This window comes from Tiliqua scincoides, chromosome 1, assembly GCF_035046505.1.
Source record: "Tiliqua scincoides isolate rTilSci1 chromosome 1, rTilSci1.hap2, whole genome shotgun sequence".
NCBI classification, from domain to species: Eukaryota; Metazoa; Chordata; class Lepidosauria; order Squamata; family Scincidae; genus Tiliqua; species Tiliqua scincoides.
In genome coordinates, this window is record NC_089821.1 from 149,444,638 (window position 1) to 149,464,907 (window position 20,270).

Sequence of the window (20,270 nt, forward strand, 5' to 3'; positions counted from 1 at the left end):
TGTATGTGGGCTGCCTTTGAAAACGGTTCAGAAAGTGTAGTTAGTTTAAAAATAAAGTCATTAACCTACACTAGGTGATGGGAATTTATCATCTCTGCTTAAACAGCTTTACTGGCTCCCAGTCTTCTTCCAGGCACAATTCTTTGTGTTGCTGCTTACCTTTAAAATCCTGGGGTATCTGAAGGATCACCTATCTCCATATAAGTCTATCCATACACTGAGGTTATCTTTGGAAGTTATCCTTGACATGCTCTATCATCTGAAGTTTTGGGGATGGCAACTTAAAAGATAGCCCTCTCAGAAAATGTGCTGTTTTTGTGGAATACTGTCTCCAAAGAACTGTGATAATCTGAGGTGGAAAAATTAAGGTGAACTGGTGAGCTGTCATTTGGATGCTTGTGTTTGATTTGTGCTTCCATGTGCTCCAGTACCACAAACATTTCAAAATTCAAGGTTCACTGAGTGCAGTTTCCACAGGTCAGTGTTAAAAAAACAAAAAAAAATATATTGCTGTATCAAATGCTTAGGTTGTAATCCAAACACACTTTCCTATTGAACCCAACAAGGATTGCACAGTTAATGAGTCTGTTTTGTTCATGTTGTATTCTTCCTTTATTCTCCCCCCCCCCCCAATAGGAGAAGACGAGGATGAGTTTGAAAACTTCATGCTTCCCTTGACAGCTTCATTTGAAACTTTAGCCCAGATATTTAACAGCAGCTTTAAACAAGAGGAAGCAAAAGTAGGTTGCTTCAAATAATGGGGAAAATTTCAGTGGCTGTAAACTAATCATGGAATTTTTTTCCCCCCAAATACATTTGGGTAACAATCCTGTGAAAATTTAACATACTACATTTTTTTTTAATTTTCAAAGCTTATATCTCTCTTCTCTCTGTCTAGAACCAAAGCGGCTAACATGAACAAGAAAAAGCGAGTAAAACATAATTTAAATGAAACACAAAAAAGCAGCAGAAAAAGAATTTATTGTGTTGATTTCAATGGCAATGAGTTAATCATATACTTAATTCTCTCGTGTAATTCAGTGTGATCCACTTGGGTGAGGGACTCATTGCCTTTTTCCTACTCTTTCCCATATGTAACTTTTTTTTTCTAAAAGTGTGTGTATGTGTGTGTGTGTGTGTGTGTGTGTGTGTATTCTACTTCTTCAACTTCTACGAAAGTGATTTGCCCTCCCCAAATGAAGGGCTAAGCACAAATTTCTCCTCCCTGTGACCAGGAGAGTGAGAAATGAGTAAGAAAGGCAGGGGAGAATGAGACAAGCTGCTGTGCTTGGCCTTCCTTTGGGCACCCTCTCTCACTTCCTGCTGCCTTCTCTTGGGCAATGGAAAGGAGCCTAAGATTTTAGTGGGGAGAGGATCATTGTATCCTCTGTTTTTTCCTGAGAGATTTGCAAATAACAGTGGAACTATATATGACGCTAATATGAAGTCACTGCCAAAATCTAGCATGCTCACATCCAGTTTCTTCTTTCCCCATAGCATTTAAGTAAATACATACTGTGTTATCCCCAACCACTCTTGAGAGCAGCCGGTAGCATGGAGCAGGATGCAGGGACACGACCGCAATACGCAGGCCAATTTTTTTATTCCTGGGCATATTTGGAATGCCAGTTCTAAAAATGGCAACCGTTTTGCCCTATCACATCTAGTTTTGGAGAGACAGCATAGCCTCCTTAGTGAATGGTTTGAGCAGCTTCCTTGTGAGGAATCCTATGCTATGCGTTGGCTGGATGAAGCAGGTGGGCTTGTGTCAGGTGGCACAGGGGCAATGTGGAGGGAGATGGGGAGGCTTCCCAGATTTGCTGAGTAGCTGGTGTGGATCCTAGAAGCCCCATAGGGCAGGCTGGGTCTCAACACGGGTTAAAGAGAAATATATCCCCTTACCCTGATGAGATCTGTAGCTGCCTCCTAACCTGCACTGAATAGAGCACAGGCTATGTGGCCTGGCTTTGCCAGCACAGGTTAAGATCGGGCAGCCCATCTCTTAGCCACCATGCTATTGCAGCTCTCATAAAGACATGTGTTTCCCTTACTAAATATTTTTGAGGAGAGAAGGAGGGAATGTTCAACTTGACACTAGTGGCCTAAATTGTGAGAACCTTGGTATTTTTGAATAATACCATCATGCTATATACCATTCAATGTGGAATTTAATGCACAATACAGTGAAACAAACCACATCAAAGTATCTCTATTCTATCAAATGTAATAGCCAAATAACCAGCGAATAAAACACAACTGTGTATTATGTAATATAAATGGGATTTTCTTAACTCAAAACTGACCAATGAGACTGATTGTTCCGAGAGCCAGTTGGGTGTTGTTTTTATGATACAAGAGGAAACCAGTAATATGTGTCAGCTCTCATTTCCATGTATCATAATACTGTTACCCCTGCTAAATGGGTAAATAGGCACTTTTTAAGATGATGCTCCTCTTACATTTAGCAGGGAGCGAATAACTGTGTCTCAAACAAATGTGGGGCACGCTTTCTACTTATTAATTAATTAAATTTGATTTTGTCATGGAGGGGGACTACAAAATCTTCTTTGACCCCCTGTAGCAGATGCCTTAGGTATACCACTGGCTGGTGTGTGTGTGAGGGGGGGGTGAATTTCCCCCATTTTAATTTTTTTAAAAGCCCAGGCATGACGTCACTGCTGGGGCATCATTTTGAGCTTGGCACCAGGCTACACAATCATTAGCTGCACCACTGGGCTAGTGTCCTTTGTCCTTCTGGACTTTAGGCCTGTTATAGATTTAAACACTTGCAGTTTCTATGGATATTCTTTTCTGTTCTTTGTTTTATGTATTTATTTATAGGTGGAGATGTGAATTTGCAGAGGTACTGAAATATACTAGATAAAAACACTATGCTTAGAAGATCTCTTTCCAAACAAGAATTTAATATATAAATCAGGAGTTTATTAAATGGCTGGGCATATATGTATAAATAGGAACTGGTCTTGAAGTATTGCGTTCTTAAACCGAACAAAGTGATTAGGATAACTGATAGCTAAATAAGGTTTTTATGTGCCTGTGGGAGCCATATTAGGATTGATTTGACAAGTCAGTTCAGCTGTGGCAACAGTCATATTATCTAGCACAACATTATGTTTTATTAGTAAAATCCTTAAGTGTAGCAAGCTGTTTGTGTCAAAACAACAGTATATTTTAGGGGGGGAAAGACTTGCTAAGTGGAAGCTGCATCATCAGGAACGAAGCACATTAGCATAGCATTACATTAAATAGATTGCCTTCTACTATTATGAACAAACAGTTAACCATGCACTCCAGAGTGGCTATTTCAGATACATTGTGTAATATTCCTAGAAGCGCTATCAATTTTTCTTCAGCGTTTGCAAGTGTGATAGGAAGCTTAGTAGTATCATTTCTATGTTTCTCTCCCCCCCCCTTGCCACTCCCTGAAGACACAGGCTGTGATCCAGAGAGCTGTACATTATTGCCATTCAGCTATCAGGCTTTTGATGCTCCTTTACCAGTGACAACCCCCTGCCCTGTTTGTGGAGCCTTTTGTGGAACTCAGGGGAGTTTCAAAAGAAGGTTTTGAAGCAGCTCGTAGAGATGCTGTTGAAGGAGTGGGGGAAAGCCAAAACCCCATGGCCTGCGATCAAGCCCTTGTTTGTACCTGAAGGAGCTCTCAGGAATCTGGCCATAAACAAACATTGGGCATAATAGGCATGTTTACTAAATGTTAATTTTAACATAACTCCATGTGAAAACTGCTACTTGAATTACTATCTACTTAAGAAAAATGTGAATGCATCAGCGTCCAGTAGATGCATGGGCATTTGTTTCTGCATGGGAAAGGCTGATATAAATTTTTCAAATACAATAAATAAAATTTTAGGAACTTTAGAAATAATATCAATAATGACCAACTCTGCCTCAAAATAAGTAGTGCTACTGTATGCTTAGAAGATCTCTTTCCAAACAAGAATTTAATATATAAATCAAGAATTTATATATATAAATATATAACATTTATTAATGGGTGGGCAAAACTCTACATTTTGAGTTTGCAGATCATTTGGAAGAACATACTAAGTGCCAATATTTTTTAAAGTGTACATCATTGGTCAAGGATGCGGTATGAGGTTGAAAATAAGATCTGAGACAGATTTGAAACAATCTTGTTGCAAAATTGCAGCTTTCTGTCATTTGACAGAAAAGAACTTTATTAAGGCTGGAGCAGTTTTGCTGCAATACTGTCTTGATAGAAACGTTCTTACTGGGGAAATTTTTAATGGAGTTCCAGTGTTCTGTCCCTAAACTAGCAAGTTCTTAATGACCCAGGAAAGTGATTGCTTTGATTACACTTTAACGGTATTTGCAAATAAAATCACAAGTAATTAAGGGGAAATCTCCAGGCTTTTGAGCAACTTTGATGCATGATAACTGCCTGATTCCGCTCCATCTAGAGTAATGCTGTGTAGACAAGAGCTACTGAGATCAATAGCAACATAATGATAGTGGCAGAATTAAGTGAGTAACCTGAGAACTGCGCCTTCAGAATGCATGCAGCTGCCACAAGCCAGGGCCACACAGTGCACTCCTTGCTTCCGTCCTAAATGTTCATCAAAAGACGCCCTGCAGGAAAATGGAGTTAGATGCTCTTTATTGCTGATCGTGTCTCTTGCCACATTTATCAGGGAAATTGGATTAGCAGTTGGCAGCTGCAGGTAGACAAGGTTCTACAGTGATTAAATATGCAGCTTGGCTGCATTTGTTGTGACAGACCTTTAGTAAATTCTACTGTAAGCACCATCTGTCTAATTTGTATAAAGGAAACTTCATGCTCCAAGCCACTGATAAAGAACTAAATTTGTTGCTGTATCATAAAGTAAACTTTTCCACTAAAATCTTTTAGACATAATTCATTAGGTTAAAGGGTATTTTTTTCTCTGTGTTTTTTTTAAATCCGATGAATAAATAATACATGGTAAAGTGCTTTCAGGTACTCCATTTTGCAAGTACTGAAAACAAAAACAATTCGTTCTGTTCTTGTTCAATAAAATGTTTAGTGTTCTTATCTGCGGGGAGGTGACACTATTAAAATATCACTTAGAAAATGGTCCGTGACTGCCAAACTCATTTAATTTGTGGCTTCTACTAGGATTTTCTAATTGGCTTTTAATACATCCAAAATACATAGTTTGAGCAATAATTGCAAGCAGGGCAGCTTATCCTTGTTGAAATGCATCTGTAAATTGACAGTCGTATTTGGAAAGCATATGTTCAGGTTTATTTTCCCGGAAACTCTAAACGTTACATGAGGACTTTTTTGAGCCACCCCATTAAGTGGGGAAGGGAAAATTTGTTGTTGCAAGATGACTGCCAGTTTTCTCACCATCACTCCCATCAAGAAACCTCTGGATTGGCCCTGGATATTCTGTTCAATAATATATTGACTTTCTATACTTAACCTCATTGGTACTTGGATATTATTTATGACATGATGAGTTTGATAAGACCGAATAAAACAATGTATCTGAGGAAGAAGAGCGATTAAGTAGCATTGTGCTATCTATAGCTAGTTCACAGAAACTCGAAGCTGTTGAATTATTTAAAATCCTTGATTTTCAGCTTGCACACATTAAAAGTTTTCACACTAAGTGCCAAATGTTGCAAACAGCACTTTAACAGAATGATTTTGCTTTGATCCCTGTAGCAGTTCCTGAATAATTTATCACAGGTTATTGCCTTAATTCTGGAGAGGGATAGCGCAATAAAGGCAGATGAAAACACTCCAGTTGAAACACCTTGGGGCCTGCTCATTCCTCTGACATGGCTCTTTTGTTGGAACTATTTAGAGGTTATTAAGACGTGTCTGTAGAATTAAGAGTATGCTGTAAGGATGAAGACAGCCATCTTAATTCTAAAGACAAAGCACTATGACCCCTCACCTTTTTCTTGGCTGTTATTATATAGTAGAATTATGAGGGTAATATTATAGCTGCACCCAGAAGTGCAACTATAGTTAAAGGTCTGTCAGACTTCCCTTTATAAAACCCTGTTTTGGGGTGTTTGAATGGTATCTTGTCTGGTTCCAGTTAAGCAAGTTAGGATTATGGCACGCACACTGTCAAGAGTACTGTTACAGCTGCAATAGGGCGTTTGCCCTGCTTGGTTACTTTGAGGAAGCCATAAAATATTTATTCTGGAGACTTCCGGCAAAATCTGGTGTGAGACAGAAAATCCAGCGAAGCACATCTTAAAGCAGACTTTTATTTGTAGTTATGAGATATTCAGACGTTATTTCATTGTGAAAATTGAATCTAAATCTAAATTTGGCTATCAAACCTTCCTTGAACATTTTTCCCATCCAGACATCAACCCCATTGTGTTCTGATGCATGCTAGTCAGCTGTGGTGTCTGTGCATCCCAGAATTAGATATACTTCACAGAAACACTGGAAGTGATTCCTTAGTATATGTTTGTTTCTCAGATAAAATTTAGGGCATTTAAGGTTCTTTCAGGCATTTAAGCCTGAAAATGACTGTTTAACACTGTTTCTAATGCCCTTTTTAAAGCCTTGTGTTAAGTGTGAGTGATAATGAGGAAACCATGTCATAGGAATGATAGAGGAAAGCATGTCATTGCCTATTCTGCATTTTTCTTCAGATGATATCAACCTGAATCTGGACTTTACATCAGGCTTGAACAAACTTCAGTCTTGCGAGGTCTATTTTGTTTTTTAATAGAACCACCAGTGTTCGCCAAGTAGTGCCAGATGCAAAGTGATGGCAAAGGGCGAGGAGCTACTTACCTGCTGCACCCCATGGTAGAATCCGCATAAGTAAATACAATTCTGTATCTGAGTTATTACAGATAACTGGGATATCAGCAGCTTAATTTAGGGGGATGCCTTTTTGTTGTTGCTATTGTTTAATTGAGAGTCAGACACTCCTGCTGATCTACTGCAAATAATCCAGTGATCTATGAGTATTCTACCTTCGGTCTACCCCTGCTTTAGATAAATTTATCCATACAGAATCTATTGCTGCTTTAAGAGTCTGACATGGGCTAGTAAGCTGGTTATAAATTTTCAAATAAATAAATTTGGCAGTCATCATGTGCTTTTTAGGGTGCTTTGTGCTGTCAGTATGTTATTATATAAATGTTTGGGGCATTTATACATTTGAGCAGTTTTATTCTCAAAATAAATTTCTAACTAGTGAGCTTTCCACTGCTGATTTCAGTGGGACTTGACAAACTATCGCTCCTGACTTAATTCTACTTTGATTAATAGTGTCTGGCACATTCTGTCTACTTGCAGTTTTAAACATTTTGGTGACCCAATGAAATACATTATTTTCACCTTTTCCCTCTTTGTGCCAGATATTATCATAGTTTAGAGTCAATTTCTGTGTAGTCCACATGCCAAAACATACTAGCACCCATGCTGTCAGTTCATGTTCGGGGGAGGGCATGGGCAGGTTCTGCAACCTCTACTACAACTGGTTGATTTTGATTTAATTGATTTCAGTATGAGTCACAAAGGACTGACTCATCCACATAGCTTCACTCCACCACTGTTGTCCTACCTTCAGTTCTGCTCCTTGATATAATAAAATCTATGTCTTAAAAGAGGGTGACACAAAGGCATCATCAGGCCGGGGTGGGAGGCGGGCTGCCCTCAGGCGTGAGGCTTGAGGGGGCATGCCACCATACTGTCCGAGCTGCCCTTCAGCTGTCTTTGGGCCACTTCAGGCCCAGCTGCTATGTACTCTTGCAGTGGATCATGTTTTCACCACTCTCCAACAAGAGCATGTAGTGGTTAGGTCCAAAGCAGCTTGAAAACCACCAAAGGGAGGGAGGCTTTTTGCATTTAAATCAATGCAAGAGCCTGATAGGTCTGGGGTGATGCAATTATGTCATTACATCACTCTCAAACATCCGGAACTTTGAACTCCAGATATGCATTGCTGCCCCAGGTGTAATTCGTGGGAGGGATGCCTCTGGCGTGACAAAAACAGAAAGTTGGGAACTGGCTATTATAGATATTGTAGATAATTTCCTGCTAACCTCTGCTAGCTGGGCAAAGAGGCATTTTTTCCAGATGCGCTCCTCTTATAATTAGCAGGGGCAGAGTAACTGTCCCTATTCACCCCAGCATGGTGTCTTTCCTAGTAGCTGTTTCCTGGTGTTTCTTCTGTATTTTTTTAGATTATTAGTCCTTTTGGGTCAAGGCATCATTTATTTATTAATTTTCATTGTAAACTTCTTTGTGAACTTTTCACTTTTCACAAAGTGCATCTTGAAGAAACACAAATAATACCTAGTGCTTGTGTCCCTAAGTTCTAGGCTATGAATATTCTGTGGGAAAATAGCTAAGAAAATTCAGTGCCACGAAAAGCTGGATTTTCTACAGTCTGAGTAAATGATGCCATTCACAGATATTTGCTTATTTTGCATAGCCTATTCTGGTTCTGCTATCCATAGGGAAGGGCAGGGAGCTTCCTAGAGCACTGAAAATCTGGCCCTTCATCACTAGATAGTCTATTGCTGCCCAAGTTGTTCCTGGAGGGGGTGTTAATCAGTAAACATCTTCAGGCGCCCAGATGCCCATGTAAAGTGGCCTCTCCCCCCTCTGCTTCCAAGCCAGTCCTGGCTACGAAAGCAAAGTGGAGGCATCCCTTTTTCTTTGCACTTGCCTTCCTGAATGGCTCGGAAGCTGAGGGGGCGCTTTACATGGGCGTCCGGTAGCCTGAAGACACTTACTGTTTTGCCCCTATCCAGGAATTCCTCTGATTATTGCTGCCTATCCCCCCCTTTAGAAATGTCACTAGGCATTGCCTGTGTTTGTTCTTGCCATATGGACTAGAACTTTAGCAACAACATAAATGGAAGTTCTCAGGCTGCTGAGTTTGTTCTCAGTATCAAATTCTGTTCAGAATCCTGCAATGCACACAACTGTAGATGAAATGGTGTACTTGAGAGTTCATATCCATTATGGTCAAATTTGACTCCCATCACATTCTGAGCAATTCTGTTTGGTCTGGTTTGGTTAACTATGATGAGTTTAATGTTAACTGGACCAGATGCTGTCTTCTTTCCCTTTGTTGGGATTTAATGCTGTACTCCAACTTGGTTTGCAAATTGCATGTCCCTCCTGCTTCTTTTTCCCCCAACAAAGGTTTGACTGAATTTGCTGACAAATTAAGGAATGGGGAAAACGAAATCAAGATCTGTTGTTGTAAGTACTTCTGTATTTTTCATTTCCTCATCAGAGCAACTACAGGATGGTTGCTCTGATGAGGATTTGAAAAATACAGAAGTTGTATTGGTTGTATTTGGATGGTTGCATATGCCTGTGATGTTGGATTTGATGGATTTCTATGAAAGAGAAAGTTGAAATGGAGGACTTTGCTTCTTTTTCTCCTTCTATGACATGATCCTTTGGTCTACATAGATTTCCATACGTTAGCATAAGTGGCACAGGGTAGAAACATGCAACTTTGTCGACTTGATAGGATGATTGCACATAACAGAAGCCTCAAATTAGCCTTGATCTGGAGTGAATGTAGTATAGGCAAACACTGTGTTTCTTGTGGTAAATTCATCTGATTTAACCCTCAGTCCAAAGAATTCCTCGTAAAGTCAGTCTGATTAACATTATGGTATTCAGACTAATGCTGATGGCAATGTCATAGCTGGTTCTGATAGCTTAATAGATGACTTATAAGTCCCACTGGCATCTCATAGAAAGAAAAGCACCCAAGGAACCTTCAACTCTGGTAATAATTATAGACTGCTAAATGACTTCAGCAGATGTTTGATAGAAAGAATGGATATGGATGTCTCAGTATTTAAAGACAGAAACGTTTTATACTAACATTTTTCAATGAATTTAATATTAATGTATTGAGTTTATCCAGTAAAGTTTATGGAAATGTATTCATGTTTCATTCTCAACAGCTGCTTACATTTCAAACATAAAACTGAACCATCTTGCTCAGATTACTTCTGAGTGATGAGCAAGTTGGAAAAGTGACAGCCATGTAAATTCTGTGCTCAGTTTAAAAATAAATAGAAAGGGTGGTATAATGGAAATCAGCTCCTCTTAAATAGATCTTCCCTTTGAATATACAACTTAAATTGATTATTTGATTGTGTACCTACTATTTCAAGATAAATTAACTGTCTTGATACCCTTATTGCAGTACATTAGTATACATTCTGTTAATATAATCAGTATTAAAGCGCAAGATCTAAAAAAAACCCTCTAGTCTTTTTTTAAAAAAGAGACATTTACACTAATGAATTAAAATCAGATATTGTGCTCATTATTGGCTGATCATTACTCCATCTGCTTCATGCTAACGTGAAAATCAATTACTGTGTCTCTTTCCCACTGACAGCGTATGTTGATCGGACTGGCAAGAGATCTTCGAGGAATTGCCTTTGCACTGAACACAAAGACCAGCTACACCATGCTGTTTGACTGGATGTATCCTTATTACACTATGACAATGCCGGCTCTGTGCACAGAGGGATACCAGGTCCCTTGCATTAGTTTAATAGTGTGGCACAGTGGGGAAGAGGAAACAAAGCTAAATGAACTAATGTGTAATCAGCTAAAATTACAGTACAGTTGCAATCATGCCATTAGCTGGGAGGGCAGCATTTGGAGAGAGACCACAAAGAGGTCACTTTTGGGTAGGGGTTGGGGGTTTTGTTATGTTTTGTTTACACTAATCCCTAAATATTCTGCCACTCCATTGTGAACTTGTGATGCTTAGATAAATCTGTAGCTCTTTAATTTCAAATGTGGCATGGCTGTGTTTTAAAATAGAGCTCCTTTTGGATTTCTGTTTTATATTTCAAGCAACTAATTGCAGGAATCCTCTTTATATCTTGTGTGTTTCAGATGTTACTATGCAAGTAGCTATGAAATCTCTCAAACCGCAGCGTAAATGCTTTAGGGTTGCAAGATTTCTATTATGTATTTGAGTTCTATGTAACACTTTTCTAGAAAGAAAAACAGGTTTTTAAACCAATGCATGATAATCGCTTGTGGAGGGTTTGGCAAGCTGAACAGCTTAAACTCTAAATTAGTTTGAAGTACACTGGTCAGAGATGTCAAGACTAAAGAATAATATGCCTTTCTAGAATAATCTAAATTACCCACCTTACCAGAATGAACAGAGCTATTTAGAAGTGAATAGCCACTTGAGATCCAGTATTTAAAGATCACAGTGATCTTTAAGGAGTATTCTGTCTAACTAGGATTTGTACTTCTGAACTCTCCTTCATTTAGGACACTGGCATTTAAAGATTTTCCAGTTGCAGCTTTTCATAAAAAATTAGTTTTTGTGTGTCCATCTTTTGTAAAGTGAATTTTAAAACAAAATGACCCTGGCTAACATATATTTTATGCATTAAAATGTATAGAGCATCTTTTTATTTTATTTTTTTTAAAAAAGAACACTCAAAGCAGAGTACAAATTCAACAGTAGTAGAAAAGTATTTAAACCGGATTAAAGAATTTCTTAGAATCACTTATGAATAATCCCCTTGAGCTAATCCCCTCCTAGATTTCCTCTTCGTATTTGAATAAACAGCTCTGAATGTAACTTCTGCCACTAGAGGGCAAAAATGAGCAGAATTCATAATCTCTTTGACTTGTACTTTGACCTGGGAATCATTATATTTTATATATTCTAACAGTTCTAGGGTAATGGTTTGGAAGTGAATAGCCAAGCAGGCAGAATAGTAATGTTATCCTGCAAAATAGGATTGTTTGTAGCAGGCTTGCTTATACTAATTGGGTTTCCGTAACAAATCAGACTCCTTGGAAAAAGGCCAAAGGCTTTTCATAATTGTATTGACAAGAAAATGAATATGATAAATGGTGTTCATTCAGTTGAGAAAAGATTTATAGTTTTTCCCTCTGGGCAAGGGATGAAGAGCAAATATGTGTAATAATAGAAAAATCTGTTACAAACTTGTTATTTGATCTCTCATAAGGCATTATTAAAATATCTCCAAATATTTTAAAGATATTTCTTGTGGGGAAGGTATAGGCTTTTCCTGGATAATTCTGTAAAGGAAAGGTAAATAAGGATATGGAACTAAAAATATGCATATGAAAGTCATTCATTTCTCCTGAAATATGGATATGTCAAGTTGTCAGTGAATCAAATGTAACATATCAGAAAGTTGATTTGCTTTGAAATGTATTGGGTATACAGGGTACTCTTGGATGTACAGTACAGGAATAAAGTTTTATGAACACATGGGCCACTAAAGTATAAAATCGGGATGCTGTTTAATTAATGGAAATTTCTTAATATTCATGCAATAGTGTTATACGTTTTAGGAAACTGTACATGCCTCGAGTGTGTTACAGGACCTAGCTACTTTTAGGATTAACATAGGCCTTATTGCTTTAATGGTTTTTGTGTTAGGACTTGCTTTGAGAAGTATAACATGTCTAAAATAGTAAATTCTGTTCTAATATACATCATACCTATAGTATCTGATATAGTTCTTGAGGAGAGGAGGAGGCGGAAACACAAATCTCAGCTTGTCCCAAGAAAATTGTTGGGAAATGACGTGAAATTTACAGTAGAATAAAATGTGAAAAACCAGAGTGAAATATCTCCATTTCATCAAAAGTTATGACCAAAAAACCAGAAAACAAAAATGCATGGAGCCCTATGGAAAGTGAAACTGAGGGCGCAATCCTAACCCTTTATGTCAGTGCTTTCCAGCACTGGCATAGCAGTGCCAATGGGACATGTGCTGCATCCTGCAGTTGGGTGTCACTCACGGAGGCCTCCTCAAAGTAAGGAAATGTTTGTTCCCTTACCTCAGAGCTGCACAGCCCTTATGTTAGTGCTGGAAAGCACTGACATAAGGGGTTAGGATTGCGCCCTGAGCCATATTGCATGTTTACTCATGAGTAGGCAAACTTGCCTTAGGCCATTGGAAAGGGCAAGTTGAGAGGAAACCAGTGACAGCAGAATAGTCCCAGTCCGATGAACGCAGCCCCCCCAAAAAAAAACACCTGAGAAGGGAGTCCCTCCTTCCAAGCTGACAAATGTTTTTAGCCCTATGGAAAGAAAAACTAAGCCACATGGTCGTGTTTACTCATGAGTAACCAAATGTGCCTTGGCTTGTGGTCAGGTCAGGCAAAGGGGAATGTGAGGCCACTAGAATGGTCCCAATTCAGGAGCTCATCAAATGCTCCAGAAGGCAGCCCCCCCATAAAAAGAATAAAATAGAGGCTTTAGCTGGTAAGGTGAAGTTTTTCTATTTTACACTTGTAAAGCTGGTTGGGTCCTGACAGAGATATGGATTAAATATAAGAGCTTAAATTGAACTGGGCACTGGGTAGGGCTGAAAATCTTATTTATTTTTTTGGGGGGAGGAGCTGTTATTGCAGGCAGGCTATAGAGAAAATTTACTTGGTGAATGTAGACTTGCTTCTCCTTATTTTATCATTTGTTTTTCTTTAATTATTTATAAATTATTTTAATTTGCTTGATGATGACACTTCCAGCCATGACATCACTTCCAGAGGGTCCCAAACAGATTGTCATTCTAAACAGTAAGTCCAGGTACTAAAAGTTTGAGAGTTGCGGTTTTAACGCAAAATGGACCAATGAGACTTACTGGGGGGGACGGACACTCGTGACCAAAATTGTGGCTTTTAGGAATAATACAATCATGTTATTTACCATTTGATGCAGAATTTCAGCCGTTGCTTGTGGGGAAATTATCACTGCATTTATTTTCTGACCATTATTATTATTCATTTCATGACTATTATTTCATGACTATTATTCATTTCATGACATTTCATTATTATTTCATTCAAGACTATTACTATCTCACAGTCTCACCTACCTCACAGGGTTGTTGTGAGGACAAAATAAGGGGAGGAACCATGCATACTGCCCTGAGCTCCTTAGAGGAAGAGTGGTATAAAAATGAATTAATTTAACAATTAATTATATTGTATGGGGTGATTTTAAATTTATGGGCCCCGAGTGTCAAATGACCTAGCTATGCCACTGGTGATTTTTACACACACGTGCGTGCACACAGTTAAAAGGACTCTATACTTACCATAGATACTTGAGAATAAATTGATTTGAGCCAAAAATCATAGAATTTTCTATGACCCTTGAATAAGTCAGGGGTTAAATTTAGGGGACATCTGATTATGGCAGGGCAGGAGGTCTGGTCTAGAGGGTTGAGCCTCCATTTGCCTGAAGATAACATCTGAAGGGATAACAACCCTGGATCTGAAGGTTGCCAGTTTGAGGCCACCGGCACCGTGTGACCTTGAAGCAGCTGACAAGCTGAGCCAAGCTATTCCATCTGCTCTGAGCGTGGGAGGATGGAGGCCAGAATCAAGAAAGACCAGATCAAGAAAGAAACATCTGAATGTTGTGGTTTCTTAAAAGATAGAAATCTTCTTCCAAATTGTAAAAATCCCTATGGGGATTTAATTTGCCTGCCTATGTAAACCTCCTTGAATAAAGTCTAAGGAGAAATCTGACGACCAAGAAAGGCGGTATAGAAATACCTGTATTATTATTATTATTATTATTATTATTATTATTATTATTATTATTATTATTATTATTTAGTTGATCAGGCCATAGGCCCATTTGGTCCAGCTTCCTGTATCTCACAGCGGCACACCAAATGCCCCAGGGAGCACACCAAATAACAAGAGACCTCATTCTGGTGCCCTCCCTTGCATCTGGCATTCTGACATAGCCCATTTCTAAAATCAGGAGGTTGCACATGTAACCCATAATGAATTTTTCCTCCAGAAACTTGTCCAATCCCCTTTTAAAGGCGTCCAGGCCAGAAGCCATCAGCACATCCTGTGGCAAGGAGTTCCACAGACCAACCACACGCTGAGTAAAGAAATATTTTCTTTTGTCTGTCCTAACTCTCTCAACACATAGTCTGATCTTACCTGAGGCCAGATCCTGAAAAATATCCTACCAGTAATTGTTAGCTAGGAACTAAACAGTCTCTAATTTATTAAAAATATAGTAAAAGATCATAAGATACATTTTTTATTCATTAACTTTTTAAATTCCGGTCTTCACAACCTTTTAGTAAACACTATCGGAATAAGTGCATAGTAAACAACATACCAGTGGAACCATTAATCAAGTCCTTCTGTAAGGTGCCTGGCGTGTTAAGCCCAAGGCTCTGCATATCCAACATATAACACGTAACTGGGAGTTCAGTTCACAGTGGAGAGACAAGCAACAAGTAATGAGCATGAGCAAGTGTAGCTACACATATTTGCAGCCTTATTTACTCAGAAGTAGACCCCATTGCTTTTTGGTTTGGCTCAAAGCCACATTCTTTGTTATTAGTCTGGTGGGAAGAATGAGGAGGCAAATTACAGTACTGGCTACTGTACCTCAGTGCCTAAGTAGGCACTTTAGGATGCTTATCCATTTCAAGAACCATTTATGAAGACCATAAGTGGGGGAAATTAGGAGCTTTTAGCAAACTACCTTTCAAAAGCATTTGGACATGTCAGCTTCAGAAAGCAGCATGAGTTTTAGCTAGGGCCTGAGCTTGGTAGCATGTGGCTCCCCATTCTTCACCACTTGTGCTGGTTACCATTTGTTTCTGGGCTCAATTCAAGGTGCTTGTTTTTTTTCTTTATAGCCCTAGGCAGCTTGAGGATCAGGCCATCTGAGGATCTGTCTCCTCCCATATCAATTCATTCATCATCTGAGGAACTACTCCATGTTCTCCCACCATTGGAAGTTTAATTGGGGGTAACATGGGATGGGGCCTTTTCAGTTGCATCCCCCGTGTTGTGGAACTTCCTATCCTTGGAAGCTCATTTGGCCTTCTCACTATTAGCGTTTCAGTACTTGATGAAGAGTGTTTCACCAGGCATTTCAGTTGTTTTGAGTGTCCCCAGCTGAGTTGATTAAAGTTTTCCTGCTCCTCTTTCTTTTGTTTTGATTACACTGTCCTGTGAAATTGTGGGTCAGAAAATATTTTTTTTCTTTATTTTTCAAAATTAATGCTGGTTTTATATGAATCTGGGGTGTGGATTCCAAAAATGGCATCAGTCTTGCCCTCAGGCATCGGTTTTTGGAGATAGCGCTTAGCCTCATCAGTGAATGGTTTGAGCAGCTTCTTTGTGAGGAAGCCACGGCAGCGTAGGCTTTCTCATGAGGAAATTGCTTGAACCATTTGCTAATGAGGCTATGCTGTATCTCTGAAACTAGATAAGATATGGTGGCAAAACCGATGCCATTTTTTCAATCAGTACCTGAAATATACCCAGGAATGCATCTGACTTTTAAGTCAGCAAAATGTGTGTTGACCTGTGTTATTGTGGTTGGATATTTTAATAGTTTTAATTGTTTAACTTTGTTTTAAATTGAAACATAAACATTATTTAACTTTGTGTTTGCGAGCTACCTTGGAAACTCTGGAGATCAAAAATGTGGGGTACAAATCCCTAAATAAACCAAGTTTCTGAAATGTTGGTACATAGATTTTCTTGCATTGATTTGTTTGCTGATTTATTGGGTTATCTTAGGTTGCCAGTGACTGATGCAACTTTATAGAATCAGATCCTTTCTGTTCATTCCAACACCTCTAAATTTGGCATAGTTTCAGTGACAATTTTCAGGGTAGGCCTGAAATCTTAGCCTCATGTTTTAGAGTAAGTTTAAAAACTAAGTTTTCATATCGATCTTTTATTTTGGACTTTGTCTTTAACTTACTTTGTGAAAGATATCCATCCTACCTTCCCATGCTGCAGAGAGCTATTGAGCTTTGGTACCGTGAACCAGCATGTACGACTCCTATCTTGAAGGTCATGGCTGAGATGATGCAGAACAGGTACAGGTCACTACAGTGTTGTTTACCTTACTTAAATAGTTTCCTTCATGTACTGTAGCATGTGACCAAGCTAAGAAATTGTTGTCATTGTTCAGAATTGCCTCAAAGCAAGCCTGATATTTGCTAAAAACATATCTAATTGTTGCCCTGCTGCCTGTAGGGACCTTTACTCAGTCAGGACCAGGTTGAAAGGTCTCATATTATGTTCACGCAAACAGTTATTTCAGAAAACAAAGGTAGTCCTTTGTTTTTTTAACAAAGGGATTTTTAACTGGGGGTTTCCATACCCCTTGGGAGTATGAGAACCAAATGATGAGGGTATGGAACTAAATCTCTGAACAATTAAAAAAAATGTTAGATTAGATTATTAACTATCACAATTGTCAATGAAAATTGAGGCGTTCTGTTCCTAGCTATCCATGTGTGAAATAAAACCAGGCTATTGACATCTTTTGAAGTCATACTAATGGGACTGAGGGTGATGATTTTGACAGTCTGGTGAAGGGGTCTGGGAACATATTGGCCATCCATTGGAAGTCTGCCTTGAAGTCTTCTAAGTTGAGTAGTGTTCACTGAGAAGAGTAAAATGAAGAGGAGCTATGACCCCCTGTGAACACTTGCAGCTTCCTAGAGTACTTCTATTTACTGTTGAGAGGGTGGCACTTTGCACGGTAGGAAATAAAAGTCAGGGTCAGTTATGGGCTATCTACATGACATCCACGACCAAGAATATCCAAGAATGGGTAGCACAATATACACCTTAATAGGTATTTGAACAATGCAGAGACAAGGCATGCCGTCCTAAGTCCTCCAGAAAGGCCTAATCTTGTTATGTCTGTTCATTTGAAATCTGTTCATTTGAAAGTAACCTGCTGTGGGTGATATTCCTTCTGCTGATGCCTCTTAGTGATGCCTGCTGATGCCTGTACTTATTTCAAGGAGTTCAAGGCAGTGTACACAGTTCTCTTGCTCCATTTCATCCTCAAAACGGTGCTGTGGAGGAAGTTAGGCTGTGCTTCATTGTTGAGTGAAGATTTGCGCCCAAGGGTTCTCCAGTACTAGTCAGATGTTCTAGCCACTACACCACACTGACTTTCTGGTATTATATATGAGAGGAGCTGGATAGGTCCATCTAGTCCATCATCCTTCATTCGATAGTAGCTGACCAGGTGTCTCCAGGAAGCCCAGAAGCAAGACATTTTCCTATCCTTACTTCCCTGCAGCTGGTACTCAGACGCATACTGGAAGTCATATATTACCATTATGGCTAGTGATTATTGATAGATGTCCCCTATGAATTTGTCTGATCTCCTTTTAATGCTTTCTAGGCTAGTGATATCATGTTGCCATTCCTGCTGTGGCTTTATCTGATGTTGATATTCTCTCTTATATATACAATAAGAGTGTAATTGGGTAATTTCCATTTTCATTTCCTGTATTTCCAAAATTAATAAAACTGAAGATACTTTTTTAGTAATGTTGAACCTTCAAAGGAGAGAGATTAAGGTTGTGTCTTTGTTTTACACATGGTGAGAGTGGAAAACAAAAGCAAAGTGGAACTAGTAGAATAAATCTCCAAATAGGGGGAGCTCACTGAACTCTTTTGCATATTCATTGTGTTGTTCTACCTATTGGTATGCAGAAAGTCTGTATTTTTCCCTTAAGAGAACATCATCAGGGATGGGTTTGCTTTTTCTTGAGTTGTGTATTGCATAAGGTTTTACAGGTTAAAATGCATAATACAATACACTTTGACATGGTTAAAATATGTTACAGAGTATCAAATTGTGCGTTATGATAGAGCTTTTGGTGTTTTTTCCCCTGTATGCCAGATGTTGTTTTGCAATTCGTAGGATGACACAAATATTGTAAAGCTTTTCAGTGCTGTACAAAATGGCAATTTCTGCTTGTGGAGTGTAAGTCAGGCAGCCTGGTTGCCACAAGGAAAGAGTGACCGTGGGCAAAGGATAAATGCCATCATCATGAATAGTAAGCTATTCTTATAAAGCAGTGTATAGCCTCAATCTCTGATAAGGTATTATCATGATTTTTCTCCACTGGCTGCTGCTTCTCCAGCTGGGACTGGGCTCTTCCTCTTCTCACAGAAGCCAGTTGGTGGTTGAGTGCCTATCAGTTTGGATGTGAAATGAGGGACAACTACCCATCCTTGGTATAGATGACTTGTCCTTATGACCCAGGTACTATCTATAATGAGCCAGGATGTTGTAGTGGTTCTGGTGTTAGACCTAGAAGATCCAGGTTCAAATCCCATTTAGCCACAAAGTTTCCTGGGTGACCCCTTGGACCAGTCACTATCTCTCAACCTAACCTACTTTACAGGGTTGTTGTGAGGACAAAAGGAGGGAAGGAACCATGTATACTACCCTGAACTCCTCGGAAGTGTAAAAATGTAAAAAGGAATAAATAATAGCTAAATGGAACATCTGTCTCCAGATAGTTAAGAAGCATAGTTAAGAAGCAATTGCTAGGGTCAAACAGCACAGCTGTTGCTTTCATGCCTGGCTCGTGGACTTCCTAGAATAGCGGCTCCCAAACTGGTGGGTCATGATCCACCAGGGGAACCAGAAATTGTTCCCTCTTAAAGGGAGTGGCTCAGGAACGGGTCCCTGACTGTGCAGCACCAATCTTGGCACCACAGGGACATTCTAAGGGGCTCCTAAAGCCTATTCAAGGAGGCTTGCAGCCCCCTCTGGAAGCCTCTATACAACTGCCCTAAGCTCTGATTGCTGATGAGCTCAGGGCAACCATGCAGGGCAGCTGCACAGAGGCTCACAGAGGAGGCTGTGAACCTCCAGGACCCTCAAAGAGGCTTCAGGAACCCTCCAGGTATGTTAGAATGTCCCTGGGTCCCTGTGGCGCCATGATTGCTGCGGTGCCATTGGAGCCACCCCCCTGCTTCTGCCCCACCCCCACCACTACTTACAAGGTCCCGTACTCCCTTGAAGGAATTTGGGAACCTCTGTCCTAGAAGCATTTGACTGGCTGCTGTTGGATACAAGATGTTGGACTAAACTGACCTTACTCTGACCCCTCAGGACATCTTATAAAATTAGTATATGTTCATTTTTGTGTCATTAATACATTAGAATATATATTACTGCTTTTTCTTCTTCATGATCTATATTTAATCACACTGATGGGACCACTGCAGTTGCACAGAACCCCACTCAGCAATTTTTAGAGTTTAACCCAATAAAAACAGGTACAGATTCTGTCCTGCAGAAAGAAAATGCATGCCCTAATACAGTGGTTCCCAATCTGTGTATCTCTTCTTCCTGGCTCACTGGGCTAAGATCACACAAGATCTCATTCTGTTCTTGTGAGATCTCATACAATGGCACTGCCATGACTGGGCT

At 39.4% G+C, this 20,270-nt stretch overlaps 1 protein-coding gene across 3 annotated transcripts in view; it reads left to right on the forward strand.

The window, feature by feature from the left end:
• The window catches only part of RANBP17 (RAN binding protein 17), a 211,682-nt gene that overhangs the window by 129,628 nt on the left and 61,784 nt on the right, over window positions 1-20,270 (forward strand). For all 3 annotated transcript variants that reach the window (XR_010794968.1, XM_066639168.1, XM_066639178.1), the window contains exons 19-21: window positions 637-740; window positions 10,404-10,492; window positions 16,786-16,893. Coding sequence is in view for 2 of the 3 variants with exons in the window: in XM_066639168.1 (XP_066495265.1) it covers window positions 637-740; window positions 10,404-10,492; window positions 16,786-16,893 (301 nt within the window). In the remaining variant the exon portion in view is untranslated. The remainder of the gene's footprint in view (window positions 1-636; window positions 741-10,403; window positions 10,493-16,785; window positions 16,894-20,270) is intronic.